A 26,364-nucleotide genomic window follows, 5' to 3' on the forward strand; every position below is an offset into this window, starting at 1 on the left:
CAATATGTTATTGGTTCTGTTTTCCCCTACTTCTATTTGTGCATGACTTTCTGTGTCCTTTTGTCTCTCGCAGGTCAGCGTGGAGGTGCTAGTAGAGTATCCGTTCTTTGTGTTCGGTCAGGGCTGGTCATCCTGCTGTCCAGAGCGGACAACCCAGTTGCTAGAGTTGCCATGCACAAAGCTTTCGGTAGGCGATGTCTGCATCTCCCTCACCCTGAAGAACCTGAGGAACGGCTCCATCAAGAAGAGCCAGGGGCAAGTATTGGATGCACCAACCCTTGGTCCACCCCTTAAGCCTCCCAAAGCACTCTTGCATGGGGCACGGGGGGGTGTTCGGCACACAGAACAGGAGAACGGACTTGGGCAGTATTCAGATCAAGGAGGCGGAGGCAATCAGGGCAATAAAGAGAATGGAGAACTGAAGTTTGGGGAGAGGGACATCTGCAAAGCCCCACCACCCTCTGAATCAGAGTCCATCAGCAAACCCACAGGCCGCAAAAGGAGGTGGTCAGCCCCTGAGGGCCGCAAAGTAGAAAATCCAGAAGGAGAGCCTCCTTTAATATTTCCTAAGCCCTCTTTCATCCCTCAGGAGGTTAAAATTAGTATCGAAGGCAGATCAAATATTAGCAAGTGAACGCCCACTGGACTGTCAGCTTTAGCAAAATTCAAAATAAATTTGCCCTTAGAATGTTTTATTATTATTATTTTATTTTATTTTTTGATTAGAGATTTTGTTTTCTATCCAGATTATTGGACCTTATGTCTAAATTTACTCAGTTATGTACATTATGACTTCACATGTTGTAATAACAATGTAATGGATTTAATTTTACACAGGCAATTGGTGCAAATCATTTGATTGGTCAAAATCTGGGTTGATGTAGTGCAAGGTAAGAAGGTTGTGGGACACCTTAGCACTGCACAATATTTTTTTAAGGCTTTATACAGTCGATCATAACTAACAAGGCTAAGACTTCTCTCTAGTCTCTTACCTATGACATTGTTTGGCCCGGACAAACCTAGTCCAGTTACACCTAGTGGAAATTAAAATATTTTCAGAGTAAGCTTGACATTACTCATGGTGGCAGAACGGAAATCACTCCTTCACTGGATGCAGGAGTTTACATGATGTCAGCCATCCTGTTTAGGCAATCTAATATTTAACTGTGACTTTAGAAGACTATCAGAATCACAAACAATGTTGAGCGATGCCATCAATGCAGTTAGATCAGCATAGCTTGTTTTAAACTTCATTTAATTTCAAGAAGAGGTTTCCAAATATTATGGTACATGCCAATAGGGATGATGTCATCAAGCAGTGCCAGTTGCTCCTTAGGAAGATCTTAAAAAACTCATCTTAAACAGGGAAGATGTATGATGATGTGTCTATTTTTATATATCCAACTGTCTAACCTTTTATTTGACTATTTTTGTAGTTTTGCATGTTTTAATTTTCCATCTCACTTTTCAAACCCTCCTATCATACCTGATGGGTAGATCTTTGTTCTTTTTTTTTTTTTCTGTTATGATTGGGTAAACCTTGCAATCAGGGGTAATTTTTTACATAGACACAGGATGCGTCCTTGTCTGTGTATGTATGCATGTATGTGTCTTGATGCATACAAACACAAAGGGTTGACTTCAGGTGAGGAAATTGACCAGTCCCTTAACTTTAGTGTTCGATCTCACCGTTTTAAAAAAAAATTTTTTAATAATTATTATTATTTATTTTTTTCCTTTTCTCCCCAATTTGGAATGGCCAATTCCCAGTGCGCTCTAATCCTCGTGGTGGCGTAGTAACTTGCCTCAATCTGGGTGGTGGAGGACGAATCTCAGTTGCCTCCGTGTCTGAGACCGTCAAACCGCGCATCTTATCACCTGGCTTGTTGAGCACATTACCGCGGGACATAGCGTGTGTGGAGGCTTCACGCTAATCTCCGCGGCATCCACGCACAACTCACCATGCACCCCACCAAAAGCGAGAACCATTTTATAGAGACCACGAGGAGGTTTCCCCATGTGACTCAACCCTCCCTTGCAAAGAGAGAGTGCACGTTGTCTGAGAAGACAAACAAGTCATTATTCAGAAGCACTTAACACACCTGTCACGCTCACTAGCTGATATTTGTTTCAATCAACTGAGTCAAATTATTATGATGATAATGATTATTGTAATATTAATTACTAATATTATTATTATTTTTGCTACTACTATTGTCTGTTGATCTCTCAACATGAACACAGTACTGTATGCTGTATACCCTGCTGAAAAAACAGCTTAAACCTGCCTAAGCTGGTCATGGTTTTAGAGGGCTTTTGAGCACTTTTTAGCTCAGCAAGGCTGGAAGACCAGCTAAGACCAGCAAATCAGTTTATGCAGGTTTAAGATGTTTTTTGGCAGGGTAATTAATTGGATGTTGTGTTGCACTCTTTGTGTCTTCTGTTGTGTGGGAAGATGCTAGCTCACAAAGGTCACAGGTGATAAAAAGAGATAAAAAAAGGAGATTTTGTCCATGAGAGGGCTGCTTTAAATGAAGCACTTTTCCCATTTATCTTGTTGGATCAACCTAATGCCTTGAGTAAAGACTGGCACAAAGAGGGCGGGGCCTGTGAAACAGCTGCCATTTGAATAATTTTAAGCAAAAAGAGATGAATGAAAGTGTAAATGCGGTGGAAAAAAGTACAGAGATTGTTCAAATATGTATATAGATATGTATAAGAGAGATATGAGAGTGAGAACGTAAAAGTGTAAGTGAGAAGCTCTGACTACAGAAATCTACGAGGGTTTTAAGGGTGTCACATACATACAGTATGTTTGTTAGCAATGTATGTGGGCGCTTATGCATGCAAGTTTGATTGTATGCATTAACATGCACTTGCATATATACATACACGTACATGGTTACGGTAATGTTCAATCATGTTGAAATATGTAATGTATTTTTTTGTACATTAACATGTATAGAACTGCATATGCTATATCTATCTTACTGGATGAGAACGCAAGGCTACATGAGCACGTTTTTAGTCCCGTCCCCCAAGACACTGACTCATCGAACGTATGTGAAAACCATCATGTAGTAATTTCAGTGATTTGTTGTATAAGTATTTGTGTATGTTAGAGAAAGAGCATGTGTGAGTGTATGCGCCTGTTTTTGTGTGTGTGTTTGTGTGTGTATGTATAATACCACACATATTATAAATAGATATTTAAGTTCTACTTAAAAGAATATTGCAATTTGCACATCTGGAGAGATAGTAACATGGTTTTTATTTTGTTTTCAGTCAGCACAGGACAGGGCTGAAAAACAGATTTTTCTGAAATGTAGCAGTTTCTTGACAAGTTCGCCTGGCTGACAGGTCTGATGGCTATGGCCCTCAACTCTTTCAATAAAAAAACCAGGAAGCCCCCTTTTAAGCTCCCACAAGGGGTTTGAATCCCACACTAAAACATGAACAAGAAATTGTCCGTTGTTTGTTTTGTAGGGGTGTAAGGTGTCATCCCTGCTGCAAAAACCAGCTTAGACCAGCATAAATTTCCATTTCAGGCTGGCTTATGCTGGTTTGGTGCTGGTCTAGTTGGTGGACCCGCATAGCCATGATGTACCCCAGTAAACCAGCATCCCATTCTGGAGACCAGCATCCAAAAACAATGGACATTGGTGACCTGTAGCCTGCACGCTTGTTGAGTCCTTTGGTTGGTCACGCTCAACTTAGCTTGAGTGGGTGAAGATCTGGCAGGAAGATGGTGGAAATAGATAGTGGTAGTTAATAAAGAAGGGATGAATGGATGGATGGGTAAACAGATATAATGAGTGGTGGTGGGTGGGTGGGTAAGTGCACCCCATATACAATTTGAAAATGCTTTATTTTTTATAATAAAACAGGGTTTGTCAGATCAACACCACAACCGTGCTTTATTTTCTTTTTTCCATTTGACATGGCATCTGTTCCCTTGATGCCTGTGGGTGCAATTCTGCATCCTACTTGGATTGTATATATGTATGTTTGTTTGTATCTGCTTCAACCAGTCAAACTTGATATTTTTGTTTAATACTTTTGGGCCAAAAGGTAGAAATAAGATGTGATATTGTTTGTCTATTGATGTGCATGCAGTGAACCACCCCAAGAACATGACCATCAATGAAAAACCAGTCTTGCATTAATTTTGTCATCTTTTGCTATGCCATTCACCTCTATTTTCCTTCTCCTCTTGTAATTTTCAGTGTTTTAGATGTCACTCATACAGTAGAAGTGTATCACTTCAATCATTTTACTATCTGCCTCCTGGTTGTACAGTGCGTTTCCATGTACACACGAGAAGCATTCCGAACAATGGCACGTAGCAATAACCCTTAGTCTTCAGTGCTGAAAGACAGTGCCAAAAAGACAGAACCAGACTTCAATGCAAGAGCTTAGTCATTGACCTTCTGTTAACCTCAGCAACCTGTTTTATTTGCGGATTGCACTGCAGGCCCTCGGAACTTCAGGGAGAAATGTAAATGAATATGCAGTGACAGAGTCTGTCCCCTCCTAGCCATCTTAACCCCTAGTTGAATAGTGACCTCCAGATCCTCTTCAGGTGCCCATACAGAACCAGTATGCCTCTCACAGAGTATGTTTGCCCTGCTGCAACCGTTAGCTACCTTCTGTTGCCTGGCATGTACGTGCAACTGCGTTCACTTTCGCCCCACCCAGCACATCTGCTCGGTCTGATCTCTTTCTCTGTCTGTCGCTGTCTCATCATAGCCATAGAACCCTGACAGTATTTGTGACAGAGTTTCCTGTTGCCTAGCCCTAGCTTGTCGAAATTGTGTTTTAAGAGAAAACGGTGACTGTAGCCTCACTCACTTATGTGTAATACTCACCCAGAGTACCTATTAAGTCTGCAATATATTCATTTACTCGGATCACAAAAGGAGCAAGTTGGTATGGGTATGTTCTGTTCTCCATGTTGGATAGTAATGGACTACATGTAATCTGGAATAAAGTACTTGTTATTTGATTAAATTACATGTGTAAATGTGCATAATTAGATAACAGTTACTTTTATGGATTACATGATTACAAATTGATTAAATGAATGATCAGTCTTGACTTTCAAACAGTGTAAATTGCTTAAAGGAATGATCCGGGTTCAATACAAGTTAAGCTCAATTGACAGCATTTGTGGCATAATGTTGATTACCACAAATAAAATATTTCAACCCGTCTCTCATTTATTTAAAAAAGAGCAACAATCGCGGGGTACAGTTAGGCACTTACAATGGAAGTGAATGAGCCAAGTATATAAATGTTTAAATACACATTGTTTAAAAAGTATAGCCTCAAGACGTAACCATTATTTGTGTCAACATGATTTTAGTGTGATAAAATCACTTAATTGTGTTAAAAAGTTAAAATACAATATTCCACCTTTTTTTTTGACATAACGTTGGTAAACTCCGTAAGTGATTTTATCACAATAAAATCATGTTGAACAGAGATTTTTTCACACTAAAATCATGTTATGTATAATGTTTATGTTCTGTGGCTATACTTTTGAAACGGTGTGTTTTAATGTTCATGGACTGGCAGCATTCATTTCCATGGCCTTACTGTAATCACAACTCTTTTTTTTTTTTTTTTATTTTTTTTTATTGAGGGACGAGCTGAAATTATTTTCTGTGGTAATCAACATTATGCCACAAATGCTGTTGATTGAGCTTAACTTGTATCGAATCTGGAGCATTCCTTTAATACCACTTTAGATTCTCATTAAAACATGCATTTAGTAATTCATAAGTAATCAGATTGCCTAAAACACTAAATCTAAAAGATTAAGTAATTTTTACTTGTGTAATCAGTGCCAGATTACATTAAAGAAGTAATCTAACCTAACATTGTCTGTACTATCGTAATGTCAGGTGTTATCTGTTTGAATCTGGACTATTTTCCATTTAAAGAAGTTTTGCCACTCATCTGAGTGATTTTGTTGATGATACATCATTGATTATGCAACGTCTTAAAATATTGAGATATGAAGACTAATTGCGAATGTCGGTGAAAGATTGAAAGATGTCGGTAACACTTTACAATAAGGTTCCATTCGTTAACATTAGTTAATGCATTAGGTATCATGAACTAACAAATGCACATATTGTTTTACAGCATTTATTAATCTTTATTTTTTTTAATAAAAATACAATTGTTTATTGTTAGTTCATGTTTGTTCATAGTGCATTTACTAATGTTAACATATTCAACTTTTGATTTTAAAAGTGTATTACTATATGTTGAAATTAAAATTAATCAAGAATGATAAATGCTGTTAAAGTAATTTTCTTTGTTAGTTCATGTTAATTAATGTAGTTAATAAATGGTACCTTACTGTAAAAGTGATACCAATATGTCTGACATTGTGTGACCTGAATGAATGAATGAATCAGATGTTCTGTTCCTTCAAGTTTGATGGTCATCACAAAGAGAATAAAAGATGTACAAGGTACCTGGCGGTTTATTGTACTAATGTATCTATCTCATATAAAACTACAGTAAAACTCCATTAATGACTAAACTAAAAAAAATTATAATTGTATTCTTAGTCTAAAAGTCCGTGGGTTTTATGTTTTTGTTTTTCACTACGTTATTAGTGAGTAAATGGGGCGAGTGTTGTATTTTCACATTGTAGTGAACCCCTGATCTATAATTTTTGTTCATTTCTGCTTTTTTTTTTTTTTTCCAAGTATATTTCATTTTCTTTGGCAGAGGGGTGAGTGTCGTCTCTAAAATCATTTGCATTTCTGTTAAAGGTCAAAACATTTTCCTTGGACTTACTCAGGGATGGGAAATAATTGTGAATGTGTGTGTACTGATTGGGGTAAATACCCTTGAAAGGTTTAAGTACATGTAAATATATATGTGTGTGTTGCAGTCATTTCATTGGCCCTGTGCTTTGGTTTCCCCACACTGTCTCTACACTATATGAGGCCTTCCTAAAACACTCTATGTGTCTCTGTGTAAACCGTCTGTATCGGTCTGTTTGTCTGCATCACAAGCTGTCTGTTCATCTGCCTGTTCTCCCTCTGACATCACAAGCCCAGATTCTCACCCATGCAAGAAAAAGACTGACATATTTATCATCAACCTCATCAAAGTGGGGACCACTTTTATAGAAACAAACGAAAAACTAAATGCACATGTTTGTCATTTATAGAATAGATAGACTTGATTATACTGTTTCAGCACTTTCTAATCCCAAGGAAGATTTAGAGTTGAGGAATTAAGGTGTCATCATACTTTTTCCCCTCTGTCTCTACTCGTTCCTGGGTCCAACGGGTTTTGACAAAGAGGGTTGAGAATTGAAATTAAGTTTGGATGGTCCTCAATGAACCTGAGACGATGTTGACGTTGAACCTGAGATGTTTTGATTTGCTTGGTTTTTATTTTCATGTAGGATCTATATTTGACCTTGCTTCATGTATTAGGACTTTGTACTTTTGCTTTGGTCTCCTCTGTAGCACTATTCTATCGTTGTAGGAGACAAGAGAAGTGTTTTAATGAATATTTTTAAGAGTTGGAGTGGCTCTGTGACAGCTCTCTCATAAGAGGAGCACCACTGACAGTGTCGTTTTTTTCTGGCATAAATGACAAAAAAGAAGAATATTTCTGCGAGTTTCAGTTGTTTGAAAAATACATCAAAGTTTCTTTCCTTTTTTGTGGCTCTTGTTTAAAAAAATCCTTTTATTTTTTGTGTTATTTTGCTGCCTTTTTCTTTTCTTTTTGTCTTTTATTAGTTGAAAATCAGTCAGGTGTCAATCAAGCCTCTGTTCAACTTGACTGTTGTTTGACATCTTGTCAATTGTCCAAACCGCTGGATTTTAAACCTCAGGCTGAGAAACTTCAACAGGCCTACATTAAGACTTAGTTTAACCCTAAATGATGTATGGGCTGCTTGATATGGGTATTGTAATTAGTCTTATTATAATTATAAATATTGTTAATTTTATAGTTACTTTGACAATTCAGCTATATCAGTGCTGGATAGTTAAACAGTGTACACTCCTTAGGAAAGGAGGCATGCCCAGCCCTGGTCTTGTAGTTTTGTTGAGCTGGTAAACTGACAAACACTTCCTCAGAGTGAGGTACATTCTGTGTTCCTTCACCTTAACCCAACCCTGCCTCACCTGGCCAGCCCTAAAGCAGCCTGTCTGACCGGAATACAGGAAAAAAGACTAATAAAAAACCTTTCTCTGTTGAATATTGAGTGATATTTGTCGCTGTTGGGTCGCACTGGACACTCAGCCCTGGTTAACCACTGAGAACTAAATGCCAGGGACTTAACTGACCATCACGGGCTGGAAACCAACTTGTGTACAGATGCTGTTCGTCTCACATACCCGATGTCACCCTTACACATATCAATCAACAACCTCTTAATGTGTGTATTTATCCTTTAGAATTTGTACAACCACACTCTCGAGATAAACTTAAACATATCGTCAAGGTCATTTTTGTAATTTTGAAATTGTTGCCAATGAATGCTTAATAAGATGTCTCTGTAAAACTGTACTTAGAAATGACCTTTTCAATTTAACATCAGTCATTTCCAAGAATGTTTTGTGTTAAATTCTGAAAGGAGGGTGTAGGCAACAGTTTTAAAGCTGAGGCCAGATACACAACATTTAGGAGCTCCGCCTAGTGAGACAGAAGTGAAATAACGCAATTTGTCAGGTGAACGGAGAAAGATATAGCTGCAGGTAGAGCTTCTAAAAAGGGTCACAAGCTCCAAACCACCATTAAAGAAATAGGGAGCCCATTACCTAACCCTTTCCCTAACCTTAACCATAAGTGAAAGTGACACCCCTTCTGAAGTAATCCCACCCTCTTTGGAGATCCCGCCCACATTTGGAGTTCTCCGGCCTGCAGCTATACCTACATGGGTGAACGGCTAAAATGTGGTGTTCGGTAATTATGTGCATGCATGTCCAACCACCTCTCCTTTTTCTCCTGTTTGTTTCCCTTTATTCTTTTGAGATTGCAATGTTAATAAGATTGTGTTTTGTGATACACAGGAAGCCATTGGTCATTCATTCCTCAGAAAGGAGTGTGTTCTAGCAGGAATCCCAGGTGTTGCAGGTCTTTTCATAAAGAGATTTGAAGTCTTCCACTGGAAGAGAAATTGAAGAAATTGTTTCTAGTTTCTTTTTTCACTTGCCATTGGGCAAAAAGATCCACAACAATAGAACCACTGGATTGGATTTAAACTACTCAGTAGCGGTTCTAGCTTGTATGGCGCCCTGGGCGAAACCCACTTCAGAGATTTGGGAGAGGAAGTAGTGTTTTGCACCTTACTTAGTAAAGAATATATATATATATATATATATATATTAATTAAAGAAAAGAAAATTTAAAGCCCTAGGTAGGAAATAATATTTTTTTTCTTTCGCTCTCATTTTGGTTAATTTTATTTCCATATGCGTGCATATTCTGTAAGTTGTGTAAAATATTGTACTTGCACTAGCTTTTTTAAAAAGAAAACTAATATAAAAAATTTAATTGAAATTCTATTTTCTAATTATGGTGTGTCTATTTGTAGGATACACTCATGTTGTTTCTTGGATTTTTTTGGTCCCTTTCTTTGATGGTGCTTGCCGGTTTTCTAGTTAGAACGTATTTCATTATACTGAACAAAACAATATTTGATTCAGGTTGTGAACAAATTTGTTTAAAAATGAAATTTTCTGTATACCAGTACAAGTTTATTGTTGCAGTATACACGTACTAATAAAAATTACAGTGCCAATTGCAACCTTTTTTGGAGTTTGTGATTTGTGATAAGCAAGTTTAGAACATGTCAAAAGCCTTCAAGTTTTCTCAAGGTGTGTTTAGTGGGCCCACTGCACATTCAAACATGCACACAATCACAAACCAATGCACAAAGAGGTATTTCACAAGGTTTTTTTGGCTCACTGTGCAGCTAAAAATTGGAGTGTTGGCAGGCACTTTAACCCATCCCGTATACATTTATACTACCAAATTCGCTACAAAGGCAAACCGAAGAAAGGGTCTGTGTCGAGGAAGGATCGATACGTGAAAGTACGCGTCCTTCAGGTTGATGGCCATGAACCAATCCTGATGTCGTACTGACGCCAGGATGCGCTTCTGCGTTAACATCCTGAACGGAAGCCTGTGTAAGGCCTTGTTCAGGGCACACAGGTCCAAGATTGGGTACGACCCTCCCCCTCTCTTGGGCATGATAAAATAAGGGCTGTAGAAGCCCTTGCGCAACTTGGCTACAGGGACGGGCTCTATTGCTCCCTTCGCCAGAAGGGTGGCAACTTCCGCCCGGAGGACGGAGGCACCCTTGCCCTGCACCATAGTGGAGAGGATGCCACTGAACCGGGGCAGGCGTTTGGTGAACTGGATCACGTAGCCGAGGCAAATTGTCCTGATGAGCTACTGTGAGGGGCTGGAGAGCTCAAACCAGGCCTCCAGTCTCCGTGACAGTGGCACCAGGGGGACAACTGGACTTACTGTGCCCAGGCAGGGTGGTTCGCAGCAAGGCAGAGCAGGCACCCCACCTGGAATACAGCTCAGAGGGGACATGCTGCTCTGCAAGCCCGCAATGGTGGCTGGTGACTGGAGTGGGCGAGCGGCCCCAGAGACCAGCACACTTACCTGTTCGCCGGCTGTCTCTCGACGGAGAATGAGGGAAAGAGAAGTACTCACGTTCGCCTGATTGACCGGAGAGACTTCCAACACCTGGCCGTTACAAGTACGCTGGCCTAGGGAATGAGGAAACTGTTCTTTTATTGACCATGTGGGTGCCGAGGCCCAGAGGGCACTCGGCGATGTTATATTCACCATGCGCTGGCCCAGGGGCGATGATGGGGCTGGAGAGATGCCCCAGGCCAGACCGATCTGGAGTAGTCACCTCATCCCTGGGCGGGCCATGTCAGGACTGCCTCGAAGCCTGTCTGGGGTTCTTGGGGGCCGGCTGACGGGCAGGTGGAGCCGACTTCCTGCGGGAGGATCTTTTTCTCTGAGGCCGTTGTGCGGGGATAGTACAGGAGCCAGGGCCGGCACGGCAGGGTAATGGCTCTGGCGAGAAGCAGACGGGGTGCGGCATTGTAAGTCTTCATCATTAAAGAGGAAGAGAACTTTCAGGCCTTGGATGGGAGCCTTGGTCGGTCACGCCAGGTGGCTGCGCCCTGCGGGCATAAATGCACCGCTACGGCGCGCTCTACCTGGGGGAGCTCGACATGTCCCTTAGCCGCTCCGTCATCGAGGGTAGTCAGAGTGGACGAGCTCGCGAAGCGTGTACAGGCAGTAAAAGGTGCCTTCCATGACTTTGTTAGCTCCTCGTGCACTTCCGGGAATAAAGGCACCGGGGAGGGCCGTGGCCGTGAGTCACGCTCTGAGCCCAGAAACCAATCATCCAGCCGTGAATGATCAGGGCAGGGTGGAGGGTTCCACTTCAGCCCGATGTTCGCAGCTGCCTGGGCAAGCATGGCTGCCATCTCAGCGTCCGCCTCATCCTGTGCTTTACCGCCCGTGGGCGGGAGCTCAGAAGATTCATCCGCTTCCGATAGCAGAAGCCCACCCTCCGATGCTGCGACTGAAAGCTCAGCCTCGTTGCGAACCGCGAACGACACATTAAACCCGCCGTGAGGCAGACCACCTGCATCGCTCGACAGCTTGTCTGGACAGAACGAGCGTGCTGGGGGATGGGAGGTCCGCGGGGGCTGAGCCGGCGGAAATGCTCCCATGTCCACATCCAGATCACCCGCAGTGCTTGCCGACCCGGCCGGCTGAGCATCAGCCCAGGACGGACCAGGCTGGGGAGCAGCCGCGGTGGCTCCTTGCTTCACGAAGAAGGAAGTGAGCCATGACCGCAACGTTCTCATGGGCATGTTCTGGCAATGAGAACACAACCCTTCCACGAAAGCCACCTCAGCGTGCTGGCATCCCAGACACTCGAGGCAGATTTCATTGGTATCTGGAGGGGAGAGATAACGGCCACATCCAGTAGCGCAAACGCAGAAGGACATCTTTAAAAAGACGCCAAGCGTTTGTGCGAGCTCTTTTAGAAGGAAAATATACTCTCTTTTTTTGTGATTAACATTTTATTAATTTTCAAAACAAAGAAAAACAAAACATATATACAGTGAATCGACATTAACACCCACTACTTCCCCTCCCCGATCAAGAACCCCACCCCAAACTAACATCCCAGTGGTCTTACATAAGTACACACATTTACAGAGAATAAAATAATAAATAAATATATATATGCATATATATACACACACATACATATATTACATATATATATATATATATATATATATATATATATATATATATATACACATATACATACATACATAAACATATACACACACATACATATATATATATATATATATATATATATATATATATATATATATATATATATACACACACATACACATATACATACACATACACCTATAATAAACATACAACTCTAAATTATACCTCTCTCTCCACAGACCCACTGTGAGAGCCCCTCAAAAACATCAAATATCTACCCCATTTCCCAATAAAAGAATCCCATATCCCCAGCCTTCTACACGATACCTCTTTGAAGGCTGCCACCCTTCCCATCTCTTCGCACCACTCCCGAATTAATGGTGCTCCCACTGACTTCCAACCCCTTAAAACAATCTGCCTGCCTATCATCGCACTAGTGAGGATCCAATTGTTTATGTATTTATCACCTACGTCGATGACCGCCCCATCACCCAAAACACAGAGTCTGGGGTAAAATGAAATCCGAATGCCAAACACGTCACACAGAACACTCTGTACCTTCAACCAAAATTCCTGAATCTCAGCACACCACCAAAAGAAATGGGCCATGTCTCCTTCCTCTCTGATTGGCATCGCCAGCAGGTGGGTGTGTCTTTAAGACCAAGCCTATACAATTTAGAGGGGGTCCAATAGAACCGATGTAAAATTTTGAATTGTATAAGGCGCACCCTTGCATCTCTCGAAGCAGTTTTTGTTTTTTAAAATCCTAACCCATTCTTTCTCCTCCAATTCCAGGTTTAAATCTTTCTCCCATAATCTCTTGAGAGTGGTTGAGACTCCGTCCCCCAGACTCTGAATTAATAAGGAGTAATACACTGATGCCTCATGGCCCTTTCCAAAAGCAGAAATCACCACTCCTAGAGTATCTGCTGCTTTAGGGGGCAGCTACTCCCAAAAATAGTACAGAGCAAATGGCGTAACTGAAGATACCTAAAAAACTGAGATCTGGGGATCCCAAAATATTGAACCAGATTTTCAAAGGATGTCATCACACCGCTCTCGTAAAGATCACCGAGTGAATTAACCCCCCTCGCAATCCACTCTGACCAACAAAAAGGAGACTTATTAATGCATAGTTTGGCGTTTAGCCATAGGCTCGAGGCAACATTTAGATAAATATCGTTTCGTATCGGAAAGATTCGTTTCTTGAAGAAACACTATATCATATTTCTTGCGCTTAAGAACAGAAATAACCTTCCTTCTTTTTATGGGGTGTCCCAACCCATTCACATTCCATGTGGAGAGAGATAACCCATTCACATTAACATCTGACATATTGATATAATAAAAAATAAAAAGAATGAGTGTGTCAAAAACAAAATTATACAGACCACATTCCCCATTAATGCAACAATCAAACCCCAAACTTCCCCTGGAACAAAACAAACAGAAAAAAGAAAAACGTGCGCATTAACCCCGCGCACGACAGGGCCAACCGGCGACAATCCCTCTAAACTCAAAGAGTCCATGTACGCCTTCGAGAGCCCCCGCAACAACTTTGCCATCGGAATGCTCGAGTCCGGTGCTTCTGCACAAATTTTGTGAGGCACAGTTACAATAACAGAAAATACTTTGTAAAACATACCCCAGCCAACAGGCAGAATAACAGAAAAAACATGTAGATTCATTCACAGAACTGTCTTGAAGGTGTGTTCCTCCTCAAAATAAACTCCAGCTGATATAAAACCGTTCAGTTTCCTCAGACAAACAAACAATTGTTCAGTGAACTGGCTGTTATGAGTGCAGCAGATGAGGTAATCACTCTACTAGGAGGCATAAGCACAAAGAACAAACATATTTAACCACAACTGTCCTGAAGTAGTGTAATTCTACAAAACAAGCTCCAGCCGTTAGGCAGAGCCAGCGCAAAAAACAAAACCGGCATCCCGGTTCCTCGGATGATCAAGAGCCAAACTAACTCGGAGGCTGCGCAAAAAACAAAACAAAACAAAAAAAAACACCATAACTTACTCAGCCCGTCAACTTTATAAAAGACGTCCTTTATGTGAGCATATAGATATTTTGTGGTCATCCAAAGTGTCCATTCTCGATCTGGCCGGAAACTTCAGTGTAACAAAAAATCTTCCGTCAGTGCAAAATCTCTCAATCTCAAAATTTCTTGGAGTCATGCCACAAAACAAACTCCAGCCACTAGGCGGAGTCAACACAAAAAGAAACAAAAATGGCACCCAGCTTCCTCAGATAATAGAGTTCCTGAACCGCGAGTCAGTCCACTAATATAAGAAACATCAAATGGCTTACTCCAATGTATTTATAAAGGAAAGTGCCTGTTTTGGACGAGTAAATACTTTGCGACCATTCTTCATTTCTATTCTCAGTTTGGCCGGGAACATCAGAGCAAACGAGATCTTTTTCTGATGTAAGAGTTTCTTGCATTCCTTGAACTGATCGCGTTTCTCTCTTGTGGAATTCGCAAAGTCCGGGAACAAGAAAATATTATGGTTCTTCCAAGAAAGCTTCCCTTTGCTCCTCGCCTGGCGCAACACAAGATCTTTATTGGATGATTTCAGAAATTTGGCCAGAATGCATCGAGGCCTATCTCCCTAAGCAGTTCTGCGAGCAGGCACTCTGTGAGCTCGCTCGATTTCAAGTTTATGGCCTGTTATGTCGAGCAGACTCGGGAAAAACTCGTCCAGGAATTTCACCATATCTCTGCCCTCTTCATGCTCAGGAATTCCAACAATTCGTATGTTATTCCTTCGGCTCATATTTTCGAAATATTCCAGTTTTTCCGAAATTAATTCCAAATCTGTTTTGGACGCGGCCGGATTAGTGGTTAATTCCCTTTCCGATGACTCAAGATAATCGATTCGTTTTTCAACTTCTGTCACTCTTGTAAACAACTCGGAGAATTTTGTTTCCATCGCCGTAATCGTAACACGTAAGTGTCTTTTAATGTCTCCAGAGTCTGAGAATTTTTACTTCTTTGCCATATTTACCTCAAAGAGCAAGTATGTAATTGGGTGTATTGAATCTCACCGGATCACAACATGAAAATAATTAAAAAAACTAGCAAAGTTCGCAGAGCTCGTCATTCACACGTCTCTTGCATGGCGTCACGTGAACCCTCCAAATATACTCTTTCTTGAATATACACTTTTAGCACCTGCAGACTCAGGCTGCTGAAGCACCCAGGGGAAGCACAGTACTCAACCGTGCGAGGGTGACCGCTGATATGCGGCGTAAAAATCCAGCAGCGTAGCAAGAGGTGAGAGGACGAACACACACAAACATGCATTCGGCTCTGAAGAAAAAATCTGAATGAGTGATGCACACTATCTCCTTTTATACCCGTATGTCCGGGGCGGAGAGTGGCATGCAAATTCCACTCGCCAATTTTCATTGGCCTTTTCTATTTTAAGCAAAGGTGATTGGGGCTCTCAAGATCGAACCCCTAGTGTCACTACATCGACACAATGTTGAGTGAGTGAAAGACAGGGAATTACATTTTACAGCATGTATTTTGTAATCTGTAGTGGAATACATTTTAAAAGTAACCTTCCCAACTCTGGTATTTATAGGGTAGCCTATACTTCATTTCTCCTCATGATGTTCTGTCTCGTGCATGGTCGAGTGCTCAGCCTTTCAAAATACACACTTTTGACATCAAGGCATACGTATGCGTTTAACGCATGCGCACTATGACTGCTTTGTGATATGCTTAAAGAGGTGGTCACACTCAGGGCTGCATTAATGCATGGGATTACTTGGTTTAAGCCCTGGGGCCCCCAGTTGAAGGGGGGCCCTGAACTCCCCAGCATCCACCACCCGACGATCACGGAGTCTGCGTATATAAACGTGTTCAGTGGGAGATGCTGATGTAAACACGGAGACTGTGCGCAACAGCGAAATGCTTCCGTGTAGCGCATGGTCATAGAGTAACAACGTTCCACCTCTGGCATGAAAGTGAGTAGACAATATATTTTAACATTTTGAATATTTGTTATTTGTGATGTATTACTTACACCAGAAGCCCTCTCTCGTGACATCATATCCTGGGCCATTGCGTTGTTGGAAAAAAAAAATTGTGTGCTCAAAGCCTAATGTGAGTTAACTGCAGGCAAATACGAAGATGATGCAAAATCCATGTGTCTAGAAAAACGATGTAGCGAGACGTAGCAGCACGTGGAAAACAGAAGAATACTTTGGCCTTTTGGAATAAAACAACCACATTCTTCATTCAAATATGTTTATTTCTCCTTATGTAATGTTATACTCACATTTCACAGAACAATAAAGTACTTGCTATCTCATCTAAGGCTTTGAACACATGAGGTACAGCAGTTTTCACATTCCTCTGGTCTGATACGACATCCCACCACACCTATTGAACATTCACAAAGGAAGCAGGCCTACAGAAATAGTTCACACCAGTACACAATGCACCAATCGCTGCTCAGATCAACTCAAGAGTTACAACACGCAGGGGCTAGCAAACAGTGGCAGAGAATATTCTCTGTTGGTAAGTTCTTGAACCAGCATGCTGATTGGTACACTCTCAGCAGAGAATGGGTTGCATAGGTACAAAGAATGAATCAATTTCTCAAGTATTGTCCTGTTAATGGCTTTTTCCTAAGGGAAAAATAGATTCAATGCCATTGCATATTGTACAGAAATTAAAGGCTTTAAATTAATGAAACTGAGTCATGCTGTAACTTCATTGGTTTTACAAGGTAATGTACAGGTTCCTGAGTGAATCACTGTAAGTGTTAATGTGTGTGGGAGAGAGTTTTTGAGGAAGATAATCAATGAAACAAAGAGATACATGCATCCAAGGAACACTGAAAATGGGAAGAGAGTGGGAATTATGTCAATGATGATTGTGTCTGTCTTTCCTCTCTATTGTGTATTCATTCTGCTATTTTAAAGAAGCAGGATAACACTATTACTGACAGTGCAACAGCGAGGTTGGGGAGATGAAAGAATGCAATGTTTTCACATTATCCTAACCGGTAATGGTGAATTTACAAGGGTTTGTGCTGTTTAGTGTGCATGACTAGGTGAACATGTGACTGGACTGCTGTGTGACTCTGATGAAGGTCGTCCTGCGGCTCAGTTCTTTGAGTTTGGCAGCTCCTACATATGTGCAGGTGGACCGCAGGCCGCCCAAGATGTCCCTGATGGTGTTTTCCACATCACCTTTGTAGGGCACCTGGACCGTCCTGCCCTCTGAGGCCCTGAAATCACATAAACATATGTACATAAGATGCCCTGCTAACATCTAGGTTACATCAGCAACCTACCACAATAAATTATCAGCAAATTCAAAATAAATCACCATACAGTAAATATCAACTTTATCCACAACCATTTTTTTTTTTAAATATATGAAAACATTCTCACCTGTACTCTGCTACACCTCCCACATACTTCTTCATGGCTGTGTCCGAGCTCATCCCATAGAACATTTTAAATTTCTTTCCATCTTTCTCAATGACATCACCAGCACACTGATCATGACCTGCAAGCATTCCTCCCAGCATGACAAAATCTGCCCCAGCACCTAATATAATATTCATAATAACAACAATGGTTATATACAGTATATCTCCTTTATATATAATTATTATCATTATAGTTATACTTTAAAGTAAGGTTGTAGGCTCTCTGTTAATGCATTAGGTACCATGTACTAACAATGATTTTCTACAGCATTTATTAATCTCGGTTCATGTTAATTTAAAAATATACTATTGTTTATTTTTAGTTTAGAATGCATTAACTAATGTCAAAATATACAACTTTTATTATAAAATAAATAAAATTATACAAAAAAATTTTAGCATTTAAAGGGATATTTCACATAAAAAAAATGTAAATTCTCTCACCATGACTTTTTCTTCTGCTGAACACAAACAAAGATTTTTAGAAGAATTTCTCAGCTCTGTAGGTCGATACAATGCAAGTGAATGGTGACCAAGTTTTGAAGCTCCAAAAAGCATATAAAGGCACCATAAAAGTAATCCATACAACTCCAGTGGTTAAATCCATATCTTCTGAAGGGATATGATAGGTGTGGGTGAGAAACAGATCAATATTTTAAATCATTTTTACTATAAACTATATATATAACTATATCCACTTTCACTTTGACATTCTACTTTTGTCTTTTGAAGAAGGCGTTATGCATTTTTCATGCATATCGCCACCTACTGGGCAGGGTGTTGAATCTATGGACTATCTGTTTCTCACCCACACCTAACATATAATTTCTACAGATATAGATTTAACCACTGGAGTCAAATGGATTACCTTTATGTGCTTTTTGGACCTTCAGAATTCTGGCCACCATTTACTTGCATTGAATGGACCTAAAGAGCTGAGATATTCTTCTAAAAATCTTCATTTGTGTTCTGCAGAAGAAGGAAAGTCATACACATTTAGGATGGCATGAGGGTGAGTAATGAGAGAATTTTTATTTTTGGGTGAACTATTCCTTTAAATGAACATTTGCCAAGATTATTAAATGTCATTCAAGTATTGTTCATTGTGAGTTCATGTTAACTAACATAGTTAACCCTTAAATGCATGGGTGTTTCACCAAACGTTATTACATACACTACCGTTCAAACGTGTGGTGTCACTTGCCTGTAATGTTTCTCATGATCTTAAAAATCTTTTGATCTTAAGGCGTATGCTTAAATGTTTGAAATTAGTTTTGTAGACAAAAATATAATTGTGCCACCATATTAATTTATTTAACTAAAATTGTATTTAAAAAAAAAAAAAAGTTTTTGAAATGGATGATTTGGACCGAATAATTAAGAAAAGCAACCACTAAGATGGGAATATAGATGGGAACTCCTTCAGTACAGTTTAAAAATCAGGGTGATACCTCAAGAAGTTGGTTGAGAAAATGCCAAGAGTACATGTCTGCAAAATCTCAGCAAAGTGTGAGCTACTTTGAAGATGCTAAAATATGACATAGTTTTGATTTATTTTGGATTTTTTTTTGTCACAACATAATTCCCATATTTCCATTTCTATGATTCCATAGCTGTGATGACTTTACTATTATTCTAAAATGTGAAAAAATAAAAATAAAGAATGAGTAAGTGACCCTAAACTTTTGAACAGTAGTGTACATCGGGTCTTTAGAGACCCGGCACGTATATCTATCACAAATGGATCTACAAAATTCCCAGATAGTGGTAAACTTTTCAAAGCATTTTCAAGACAATCGAAAATATAAATATAAAATAATAAAACAGAATATATTCTGATATATTTATATATGTTTTATTTTTCATATATCAAAGAGAAATCAAAGAACATGATTCATTACTTCCACTGAAATTTCATGTGATGAAACTAGCTGTCAAAAAACCAGCTTACACACTGAGCCATACTTAACACAAAATCTACACAGAAGCTACTCATAAATATTTTCTCAAGCACTTTTTGAGTCTAAATAGACGCAACACTTACATAATTTCAGCAGTACAATAAAAAGGCAAGAGCAAAATCATACTGTCCATGTGTTCCACATTCTATAGTTTCCTTCCATGTTGCTTCTTCATCAAATAGCAATGTCAAATCATTGACACATCAGTGCCACCTTCAGTAAGAAATAGCATGTATAATATGAATGTGTACACACACTGATAAATCACCATTGTTGCACGGAAAATCAATGTGATATAGTAGACATTTGTATGAATATAGTACTCTTTTGTCTTATAATAAACAAAGAAAAAGTTTTTTTTTTTTTTTTTTTGATTTTTTTACACTATTGGTAAGAGAAAGGTTGAGGAATACTAAAGAGGTGAGCTGCTCCGGGTCAGTAAGGACCCAAGGTATGCATTTAAGGGTTAAATAATATTAATGAATACAATCTTATTGTAAAGTGTCACAAAATATTTATTTCATATTTGATGATAATCAAATGAAGACCATGAAAACTGAACTCACCAAAAGCTTTGGCAACATCTCCAGGGCAGTTACATCCTCCATCCTAGAGAGGAAAAACTAAAGTTTTACAAAAAAAAAAACTACTACTAAATAGAGAAGATTTGTTTAAAGTAGTTACACTGTAGATAGTATAGGATTGAGGATGCTGCCCTCTTGTGGTAATGTGATGACATTGTGGCTTTCCATCTGCCAGCCCACGTACTGCAATGCTAAAGATGAATGTCATTTTAGAGGACTCACAGAGATGATGTGACCCTTGAGTCCGTGAGCAGAGTCGGCACATTCAATGACAGCGCTCAGCTGTGGATAACCCACACCGGTCTTAATGCGTGTAGTGCACACAGAACCTGAAGATCACAGTGTAATCAAACATAATAAATATGCTTCAGATGAAGCAATATGTTTATATGGTTTCAAACGTATTGTGTTTTGTATTATAAATATGTATTTAAAGTTTTAGGAAATCGCATAAACCGGAAATTCAAAAACTGATACCTGGCCCAATGCCCACTTTAATGATATCAGCTCCAGAAAGAATCAGCTCCTCCACCATCTCCCCTGTCACAACATTTCCTGCCTAAATGATCAAAATCATTGTCAACATATTTCTGTAGTAATACAAACACACAAAATAAATGTATTTTTCTTTAATACGAGCAAAATCATCTTCTATCTCACCATGATGGTGTGGTTAGGGAACTTTTCCCGAACTCTTTTTACAAACTCGACAAAGTGCTCCGAGTAGCCATTGGCGACATCCAGGCAGATGTATTTGATGAGAGGAATGGCCTCCAGGATGCTGCAAAGTTTGTCCAGATCTGCCGCTCCACTGCCTGAGCTCGCTGCAACCTGCTACTGGATGAGAAGAAAGATGCTTAATTTAACAGCAAACTGACATGTAACCTACACACATGCACAAAATATAATATATGCTGACCAGATCAGAATCTTTCAGCCAATAACAGGCTTCACTGACAATGCATATTGCCACTGTTGAAGGCAGTTTTTCAGCAATGATACACTATACAGTATACACTTGATATACAGGTATGACTAAATATGGTAAAGTTGCATGTGTGGATGGATGGATGGATGGATGGATGGTATATTATATGATCTATTATGGATGGATGGATGGATGGATGGTATATTATATGATCTATTATGGATGGATGGATGGATGGATGGATGGATGGTATATTATATGACCTATTATGGATGGATGGATGGATGGATAGACAGATAGACAGACAGATAGATGAGTGCACTACTAAATTAAAGGAGACTTTTACATGAACAAGAAATTCAGTTCTAGAAATTAACCTCTAGGCATTCTGGATGACTGGCTGCAAAAGTCTTCCACTCCTCTAGGGAGTAGTGCTTCTGAATGGCTGTGAAGAGAGTGTGCTGAAAGACAGAGCAGAGAGACGTCTGAGAGCCCAAGTCTGGCACTGAGACAGGCCGAAATATAAGAGCATCTTAATCCCAGTTCATGGTAACAGGACACAACTACTTATGTTTCAGCGAGATCTTGATAATCACGGTGATCATCAAAACTTAACAGCAAACAGTAAGTGTTTCATCACCTACTTTGTTTAAGAAAGCTCTCACCTTACTGAGCACCTGTGCCATCTCAAAAGTGCCAGTGGTGTCCATATTAGCAGCAATGATCGGGATGCCATTGTACGTCTGCTTGGAGTTCCGGAATGTGAAGTTCCTCTGCAGGTCAACCTGCAAAAACAAAGCATGCAGAGCAAATTAATTTCCATTCACACTGTAAACATACAGAAACCCTTTTTAGTCCTGTCCTATGCAGAGCTGTATATGTGACAGTCTAAAGAGCTTTGTATCATTTTAATGGATGGGGACATATATTACCAAAACATCCTGTGATCCTAGCCCATTCCCCTGTTCCTGTAACCCATCAAAGCATGTGCTCAATAATATTACCATTGAATCATATTAAGATCTATTTAACGGTTACTGAAACAACTGAACTGGAGTCATTCTCTATTTCAGATAGTGGTTACTTGCAGTGTAAATAATGGATTTGTACATTTTCTGAAGAATATTTGAAAGGTGCTTGCAAAATTTGCAAAGATGTTGCTAAGATGTTCTGAGTGGCTTTTTTCATGTTGCTATGCAGTTGCTAGGGTGTTCTAGGTGGTTTCTTACTGGTCCAAGTCAAAAGCACCCATCCCCAAGTCTTCATGATATTCTGTTCCCTCATATGGCTTGGCTCCATATCAGTGTTTCCTGTTTTATCATCTGGCAAGCTAAAACTGAAGTAAAGTCTGATTGCTTAGAAAAGTAATAGCACACCTCTCCTCAACAAGCCCCACAATAGGAGGTATCATTAAAGAAATATTCCGGGTTCAATACAAGTTGAGCTCAATCGACAGCATTTGTGGCATAATGTTGATTACCACATAAAATAATATCTGAAAATCATTTTCTTTAAAAAAACAAAAATCTAAGTTACAGTGCGGCTCTTACAATGGAGGTGAATGAGGCCAATTTTTGGAGGGTTTAAAGGCAGAAATGTGAAGCTTATAATTTATAAAAGCACATATTATTAATACTTCTGTTAAAACTCATATACCTTCATTTTTACAGTCATTTTAGGGTTTGTTGACATTACATCGTGTCTTGTGGCTATACTTTTTAATCTGTGAGTATTTTAACGTGTACGGATTGGCCCCATTCACTTCCATTGTAAGTGTCTCACTGGAACTCGTACAAGATGGCAGAATCATAAGCTATCATGCGACTTTTTTTTTTTTTAAGAAAGGTAACTTTTGTTAACAAATTTGGTTACTCTTTCCATTTTAATTTATGCAATACAAAATGACTTATGTGTGTATATAACCTGTAATATGCTTTTCTTGTCTCGTCCCAATGTTTTCCTTCTGTGGTACACAAAAGTTTTTTTCCTATTAAATACATGGATAGGTTTAGGGTTTCTGTAAGGGGTTAGACTTTAGGTTTGGAGTAAAACTTAGAAAAATAGTAATAAGATTGTCCATTGGTTAGTTTATGTTCTCTGTGGAAGTAAAGGTTGTATGCTTTTGTACCAGTTTGAATCAAGTTTTAAATAAAAACTTATAAGTTACATAAAACACTAAAGTGGCAAGTATTCCCATGATCAAGAATATTGCATAAGATATAAAAGGTTTTTGTATAAGCAGAGACTTAACAACAGCTGATAATGTGAAATGTGAGTTAAGCCAGAATGTGACTGTTTGACAGGCTTTTTTTTTTTTTTTTTTAAATAGATTTCTTTGTAGAGTCTTATGAAGTCCCTCAAGTTCAGCTGCATCCATTTCACTGGTTTTATCTTGAGTTAATTTGTGCTGAATCATTTATAAGTTTGTTAGAAAAAAAGCTCTGTGAGTTGTAACCTGATATCCTGTATACAGAGTGCACTCTCTCTCTCATGCTCAGATGCTCTCAGGTTCTCAGAATCGGTTCTTGATCAGTCATTTTCAGTTCTAGTAAATGCTGCACCCACATCAGTTAAACTATATTGCTCTGTGAATATCTAATTGTTTTCCTGCCTTTTATTGCAGTGGAAAAACTCATCTATAAAAACTCTATAGTGCATTTTTGGCATTGTACTGAAAACAAAACCATACAAATTACTTTACAAAAAAAGATTTTCTGGAAACTACTTGCTGAACTGCAATTTTGTTGTTGGGAACTTGGGATCATATTCAACATTTTACTTTTTAGAGATAAATATTATAGTTATTTCAGTCAGTTAGATTTGGATCACCTTGCTTATTGTTGCACTTTGAGGCTAGACCAGCGATTGATCACTGCAGGTTAATTGAAGGCCCTCGTCTACTGTTCTGTCTATATTAGGCTGTTTATCATCACAGTCCCCTTTACTGCCCGGGAAATCTCCTCTGAATAAAACAGCCTGAACACTGAAAAATTAGTAACACTTTATGAGAAGGTTCTATTTGTAACATAATGCATTAGGTATCATGAACTAAAAATGAACAATAATTCTTACAGCATTTATTCATCTTGGTATTATAAATATTATAAAATATAATATTTAAAAGTACATGCAAATTTAATATTTAAATATAACTATTATTTAATTTTTTTTTTAGATTAATGCTTAAAACAAGAAAAAACAATGACAGCACTTTACAAATAGGTTCCACTTGTTAACATTAGTAAATGCATTGGGTATCATGAACTTACAATGAACAATTTATTTTACAGCATTTTTTAATCTTGTTTAATGTTCATTTATTGTTTGTATATTTGTTCATTGTTTATAATGCATTAACTAATGTCATTGAATACAACCTTATTATTAAGTGTTCCCAAAACAGTTTGCAAAGGAGAAAAACTATTAAATATACAGTATATTCTTTGAAAACCAGTCTTTACTCTTTATATCTTATGTATTTTTGCTTTTCATACAAATGTATCTTGTTTAAAAGATTTTTTAGACATTTTTAATGGAAACAAACAGAAAAAACTTTGTGTGTGTGTGTGTGTGTGCAGTAAAACAGAATATGAAACAATTGATGTTGTATCATTGTTGGGACAGAAGGCTGACAACTTAACACGCTCTAAACCAATGCTGTTGAAAGAAGACAAATACCTCAGCTCGTGGATTATGAAATAGCTTCTGTAAACTAAAAATATTAGAGTAACAGTTAAGAAAGATGTTAAATGGCAGATGTTTAAGTGGCATAACTGGGGGATAAAAACTATTGAAAAAAACCTTTTGTTGAAATATAAAAGAATAGGCTTAGCAACCTCATCACAGCTCAACACTAATCTTTATCAACTAAATGCGTGGAACAGGACACTCAATAAGTCCAGATGATCAAGTAAGGTATGTGCATGTATGTTTTAGTGGGCAATTAATGGGCAGACCGACTGTTCAAGTGTAACAACACATTGGAATCTGCCTCTATTTATCACACAGCGTGCCACACGCCTATTTTTAAACATGTTTTGAGGGCACCAGCTCTCAGGTTGCCTTTACTTCGTCTGGTCAGTTGTCCTTGCAAACCACAAACTCTGCTGGGCTTGTTTCAAGACACATCAACATCACAAAATAAAGAAAAGCCAACTCATACTGGAGCTCTGGCTGCTGATCGACCTTGACAAACTAAATATGGGCCCCATATATATATATATATATATATATATATATATATATATATATATATATATATATATAAACAGTCCTGCCAGCCAGACTCCATCAAGGTCATTTAGATTTAGATTTCCCCCCTTCTGAATTTAAATGAATCCTTCATAACAAGCCCATTGACATGGATTTTGTCTCATACACAGACACCAAGCAGACGGTCAACCTTACCTCTGACCTGCTCTTCAGACTGCTCCTTTTTGGTCTGAAAAGGACATCTTTGAAGTCCAATTTCAGGTCAGCATCCACCCGGGGCATTGTGACTGGCCTTAGAGTGGAGGAGAGTTCCTAGAACTGGGCTGGTGCAGTTACTGGTCCAGAGCTCCAGACACCAAACCTGATCCAGCAGAATAACAGTGTATTTATAGTGTAGAAAAGGCCATCACTGTCCAGGCCCCCATGGCTTTATTTGGCAAGACCTGTATATTCTCTCTCTCTCTCCTCTTTCTCCCTCTTCTCTTTCTCCATGGTTCCCCCTCCTCTTGCATTCAGTATGGAGTGGCAGCAGCAGCGATAGAAGTGCTTCCTGTGTGGCTGCCTGACACATATAAGCACACACACCCCCAAACACATAGAAATGCAGTGACTGCAGTCCAGCTCTGCACTGCACTATATGTGCACACAGCACCTGCTGTCCAGCTGGGGTATTGCTCCTCTGAATCAATGAGTAATCTCATGGGAGGAAGAGGGAGGAGACAAAAATGAAGATACAGTATCTTATTCGTGTCTTCAACATAGGTGGTGTGCTTTTGCTGTGGTCTAATACAGAGAATTCTATCATGTGGGCAAGTGAGCCTCGCACTGTTAATGTATTGTTATATATGACATCCCGCAGTATCACATAAGATCATTTTGTTTTGTAGATGTGAACTAGATTTGTTTGTACATTTTCTGAAGAAAATGTGAGTTGT

General features: G+C 39.2%; 2 protein-coding genes across 5 annotated transcripts in view; one reads left to right on the top strand and one right to left on the bottom strand.

Annotated features, from left to right (window-relative positions):
- Positions 1–26,364, top strand: part of LOC127425738 (ataxin-1-like) — a 391,578-nt gene that overhangs the window by 153,888 nt on the left and 211,326 nt on the right. For 3 of the 4 annotated variants that reach the window (XM_051671997.1, XM_051671996.1, XM_051671998.1), the window contains one exon: positions 74–9,784. In XM_051671997.1, coding sequence (XP_051527957.1) covers positions 74–634 — 561 coding nt within the window. In that variant the 3' untranslated portion in view covers positions 635–9,784. Of the gene's footprint in view, positions 1–73; positions 9,785–26,364 lie in introns of those variants that run through there. The other variant, XR_007894662.1, reaches the window with a different exon arrangement.
- On the bottom strand, positions 16,541–26,012 carry LOC127425747 (GMP reductase 1-like). Its single transcript, XM_051672010.1, has 9 exons — positions 25,625–26,012; positions 21,883–22,002; positions 21,595–21,678; positions 20,950–21,123; positions 20,767–20,848; positions 20,512–20,618; positions 20,272–20,314; positions 17,704–17,863; positions 16,541–17,537 (listed from the first exon to the last, which is right to left on the bottom strand). The coding sequence occupies exons 1-9, from the start codon at positions 25,709–25,711 to the stop codon at positions 17,357–17,359; spliced, it is 1,038 nt and encodes a 345-aa protein (XP_051527970.1). The 5' UTR covers positions 25,712–26,012; the 3' UTR covers positions 16,541–17,356.

This window comes from Myxocyprinus asiaticus, chromosome 34 (genome assembly GCF_019703515.2).
Source record: "Myxocyprinus asiaticus isolate MX2 ecotype Aquarium Trade chromosome 34, UBuf_Myxa_2, whole genome shotgun sequence".
Classification (NCBI taxonomy): Eukaryota; Metazoa; Chordata; class Actinopteri; order Cypriniformes; family Catostomidae; genus Myxocyprinus; species Myxocyprinus asiaticus.

Coding starts and splice junctions, on each gene's coding strand:
- LOC127425747 (XM_051672010.1), bottom strand. CDS start 25,711: ATGCCCCGGGTGGATGCTGACCTGAAATTGGACTTCAAAGATGTCCTT. Junction 17,864..20,271: donor AGATGTTGCCAAAGCTTTTG/GTGAGTTCAGTT, acceptor ATATTATATTAG/GTGCTGGGGCAGATTTTGTC. Junction 17,538..17,703: donor GGAGGTGTAGCAGAGTACAG/GTGAGAATGTTT, acceptor ATGTGATTTCAG/GGCCTCAGAGGGCAGGACGG.